The sequence below is a fragment of the Populus nigra genome, chromosome 6, assembly GCF_951802175.1.
Source record: "Populus nigra chromosome 6, ddPopNigr1.1, whole genome shotgun sequence".
NCBI classification, from domain to species: Eukaryota; Viridiplantae; Streptophyta; class Magnoliopsida; order Malpighiales; family Salicaceae; genus Populus; species Populus nigra.
In genome coordinates this window covers 13,581,248-13,585,780 of record NC_084857.1, presented here as the reverse complement: position 1 = coordinate 13,585,780, position 4,533 = coordinate 13,581,248, and the positions used below count along the sequence as shown (strand labels likewise).

The 4,533-nt window shown below is 40.0% G+C and overlaps 1 protein-coding gene across 1 annotated transcript; it reads right to left on the bottom strand.

The window, feature by feature from the left end:
- Positions 1-2,052: 2,052 nt before the first annotated feature.
- Positions 2,053-4,533, bottom strand: LOC133697790 (probable nucleoredoxin 1). The gene is made up of 4 exons (XM_062120565.1): positions 4,325-4,533; positions 3,597-4,076; positions 3,036-3,515; positions 2,053-2,903 (listed from the first exon to the last, which is right to left on the bottom strand). The coding sequence occupies exons 1-4, from the start codon at positions 4,409-4,411 to the stop codon at positions 2,256-2,258; spliced, it is 1,695 nt and encodes a 564-aa protein (XP_061976549.1). The 5' UTR covers positions 4,412-4,533; the 3' UTR covers positions 2,053-2,255.

Genomic DNA, 4,533 nt, shown 5'->3' with positions numbered 1-4,533 from the left:
TGCATGCCTGTTATTTCCGCGGTGTCTTACCTGCCTGCTAGGCTTACAGGGTGTTCAGTGGATCCGGGGATTAGTCGTGGTGCATATAAGCTTGCTCGGACATCCCGGGTTATAAAAAAAAAAAACAAAAAAAAAAAGAAATCACGTGTGACACTTTAAATTCATCATAACAAATTGATCAAATTATAACATCCCCACAGTCAACTGGCACAATTATTGTTTATATAAAATTTCAAAATTATTTATTTTTAATTTTAACATTTTATTTTTAAAATGTTGTTGTAATGAAATCACAGAGTATGCTAATTGTATAATATATTTTGAAATTTTAATTAAATTAAATAAGATATTAAACAAACTCATTTAATGACATGGTTAACCTGAACGAATTATTGTCCTGTGAAGATTAAATAAAAAACCAAAATAAAACACTGTTGTTTTAATATAAAAATTAATTTACGGGTTGACTCGATAACCTTATATACTAGATGTTTTTCCAAGCTAGTTTTGAATGAATGAAGTGTTATTAGTTAGTCCAGCGTGATAATTGGGCTGAAAATCTTTCGTTTTAAATTATCAAAACTAAACCTTATTTATAACCCATCACCTATCAATAGTGATGTAAGAGTTCCAGCTTGTTTTCTGCAGCAGTGCCAAAACTTGGAGGGTCTATACTAGCCCAACAGTGTCCTTCCCCCAGCAGTGTCCTTCCTTCCCCCGTCGTAAGGTAAGAGAGCCCAGCAGTGTCCTTCCTCCGTCGTGAGGGTCCATACACGAGATGACCAGAGATAGGAAGTGATTTCAGAAATGTCTTTTCAGACTGCAATAATTGATAAGGTTTTGTGGCTGTCATGGCGAAGGCAAATTAAAGCACATGAGATTCAGTGGTGGGAAGCTATGGAACGTGGCAAAAAGAAACTGTGAGAACATGAAACATGCATTCGAACATGAAAAAATAAATAAGCTGAACATAATTAATGGGCCATAGAAGCGAAGGTTTTTACAATGGCTTCAAACTTTTTGGCAGCGTGCTTGATTGTTGTCGCCGAATTTCTTGGCAGTGTGCTTGCTTGAATTGTGGATGTATCACATGGATGATATTTTCGTTCTTTTGAGGCATCAAATAATATGGTGTCACGAGAATTAAGCAAATAGAAAAGCATTAAATTTACGGAAATCTTTTCCTGTGGTCTTGGTGCAGTTGTTGGCTTTGCTAACTTCTACAAGCTCACCACTGATCCTATCTGTCCTTTGCGTCCCATGAACTGATACAGGCAATAGCCTGCCCGTGATTCTGGTTTAATTGATTGCAGACATGTTCATCAACAAACGCAGGTGTCCACCCTCCAAATAACTGCCATGAACCCAGTTTCCACCTGCTGGGATTTCGTTTGTCTTTCTTAGTTCTGAGTTCGAATTAATGCTGCTTTCTTGATTCTGAAATCCGCCTCAACAAGTAATTTGAGAAGGCAGAGGGGGGGGGGGAATGACTATCCAGTTGCTTGGATTGGAAATTCTAGTTTCTTTTACGGTGGAGCTACAATGGTTTTCATTGTATAATGCTGGTTAAGTCACAATCAGTCCAGTTTTTGTATTTAATCAGCATCACAATTACAGGAATATTTGCTCCAGAGGTGAAGCTGTTTCTTCATCCAGCCACATAGAAACAAAGAGAGCGGCACAATGGCATCATGCATAGCATTTTCCTTTAGGAATGACAAAAACCTCATATCAAGTGAATGAGCTATGAGAACAACCATCAACGATGGATTCGCAAAAACTCAGCCAATCCTGTAATTCTAGTTTCTTTTACGGTGGAGCTACAATGGTTTCATTGTATAATGCTGGTTAAGTCACAATCAGTCCAGTTTTTGTATTTAATCAGCGTCACAATTACAGGAATATTTGCTCCAGAGATGAAGCTGTTTCTTCATCCAGCCACATAGAAACAAAGAGAGCGGCACAATGGCATCATGCATAGCATTTTCCTTTAGGAATGACAAAAACCTCATATCAAGTGAATGAGCTATGAGAACAACCATCAACGATGGATTCGCAAAAACTCAGCCAATCCGGTTATTTATTCTTCGTATCGAAATACAGGACATGAAAATCCTTCAGCAACACACCTCTTAATTACATATCAATAACAGGAAAGACATCCACATCTTCACACACATGCAACAAACACCTTACATCGCACGCTTATTACAGCATAAAGCCCATAAAACCAGATACAAGGAGCGCTTGCCTGCTTAAGCTCTGCGGCACACACCTCCATCGCAGACCCCTCCTTCCTTTCCCTTTTCACTTCCAGTATCTTCATCTTCCTTCAAAGCACACTTGGGGTGAAGATCAAAGTCACATTGTTTGCAATAGAAAGACCACCTATATCCCGTTTCCCCGCAGCCATCGCAACCATATGCACTGCGTTTAGTACGTATCAGCTCATGCTCGGTATGAAGTTCGTGTTTCACTTTCTCTGGCCACCCCTTTGCCTTTTCCTCAAGCTCCTCCTCCAGTTGCTTTAGATGCTCCTCGGTAAATGGAAAAGCATCTGCCCCGTAAGCTGTCAAGTGCATCCGAGCTTCCTTGGTAATGGTCCGCCCACTTGGGCCAATCGCTATAGCAGCAGGAATGCCTTGAATTTTGAATTTCCGACTCAGGATTTGTTTCCTTCCATCACCAAATGGAAGGGCTAACCAAGGCATTTCTGAATAGAACTCGTCAAAGGTGGATTGATCTCTGTCACTTGAGATGAAGATCACCTCAAATGCATTGTCTTTTCTTTTAATTGTGTGGTATGCTTCAATTAGCTTGGGTAAAAAGGCACGACATGGAGGGCACCATTGAGCTGAGAAGTAAAGAAGAATGTTCTTTCCAACTAGTTCAGACACTGGGACCTAATCAAGAGCAAACCATTTGAATGATAAAAAAAAACCTTTGCTAATGAATTCAATTCGCGATAATAAGAAAGTTATTGAAAGTAATGCCATAACAACATGCGAGGTTAGCATAGAACAAAAAAATATTACCTTGGAGCCACTTTTGTCAATCACAAAATCATTTTCCCCATTAACCAAAACTGACTCAAGCGTCTGCGATTCCAGTTTTGCCTTTTCAATTGCAGCTAGCTCGTCAAGCTTTTCCGGTGTAAATGGGTAGGCTTCAATACCATGTTCTTCGATCAGTTCAGCTACATTTGGGTTCAAAGTCTTCCCATCTTGGCCAATTATGACAAGATTAGGAATGGTTCTAAGTTCAAAATACCGCACTAGCTTCTCGCAGCTCTTGTCCTTAAAAGGCAATGCCAACCAAGGCATTGTCTCAAAACTCTCTTTGAAGTCGTCTTCTTCGTCGTCTAGAGATATTAGGACTATTTCAAAGTTCTCTCTTTTTTCCTTGAGCGTCTTATACAATTCCACTAGTTTAGGAGTGAATTCACGGCACATCCTATGAGCATGGGCTGAAAAATACAAGCCAACCAATTTTCCTTCAAGGTCCAACACAGGGATCTGCCATTACAGATAGCAAAAAAGTGAATTATGGCATCATCAATTCAATTTCAAAACTAGCTAATTGAATGAAACATCTACCTTTTTTGCATCATTTGAAATCACATAATCACGTGAGCTGGAAGCCAAGATAGAGCTTATGGTTTGATTCTTCTTAGCATTCTCTTCTTGCTCTTTTAGGAAGTTCAGTCTATCAAGGTTGAACGGATACCCATCCACGCCATGTTCCTTGACAGGTTTGACTCCATTATCGCAGGAAACCTTACCATTAGTATCAAAAATGACAAGTCTAGGGATCCCTTTTACTTTGAACAATTCCTTGAGACGTTGGCGGGTCTCGGTATCAGAGAAGGGAATAGCAAGCCATGGCATTTCGGAGAAGTAGGTGTTGAAGGATTCATCGTCTCCGTCAGAAGAAATGAAGACCACCTCAAAGTCCCCTTTGGATGATAGCTGTTCATAGACTTCTACCAACAACGGAGTGAAATTACGGCACGGCCCGCACCAGGAACCAGAGAAATAGAATCCCACAATCTTCCCCACCAAATTGCTGACCCTAACCTAAAATTAGTGTCGAGCATAATCAGAAAAAAAACATTAGCCCATAAATTAAGAGGGTAAACAAAAATTGAGGCTTTTCTTAATCATAAAAGCTCTAGAAAATGGTCATAAACTTGTTCTTCAGCAAGGCTCGCAGTCTAATTTAAACATGATATCCATCTTAATTACGAGAAAAACCAGCAAGTGTAATAAGACAAGTAGAAGTAGATCGCATAAGACCAGAGAAATCCATAAACTAAAAGCAGTACCTGGTCACCATTGTGGCGGATGAGAAAGTCCCTCTCTTCCGACGAAAGAAGGGATGAAAGGTCGTGCGAGACGTCTTCGTTTGCCATTGTTAAGTGATGAACTTCTCGAAAGGCTATAACAATTGCCGATTCCTAACTCTATTTATTGGGACAAACTGGGATGGCTCCTCTCAAGTTACTTGCCCAGCACGCCTAGGGAATTATCATAC

What these genes read in the sequence shown, in the direction of transcription:
- LOC133697790 (XM_062120565.1), bottom strand. Translation starts at nt 4,411, where the DNA reads ATGGCAAACGAAGACGTCTCGCACGACCTTTCATCCCTTCTTTCGTCG. An exon ending in TTTCAAATGATGCAAAAAAG is followed by an intron (nt 3,516 to 3,596) that starts GTAGATGTTTCA and finishes CTGTAATGGCAG; the next exon opens with ATCCCTGTGTTGGACCTTGA. An exon ending in TTGACAAAAGTGGCTCCAAG is followed by an intron (nt 2,904 to 3,035) that starts GTAATATTTTTT and finishes GCTCTTGATTAG; the next exon opens with GTCCCAGTGTCTGAACTAGT.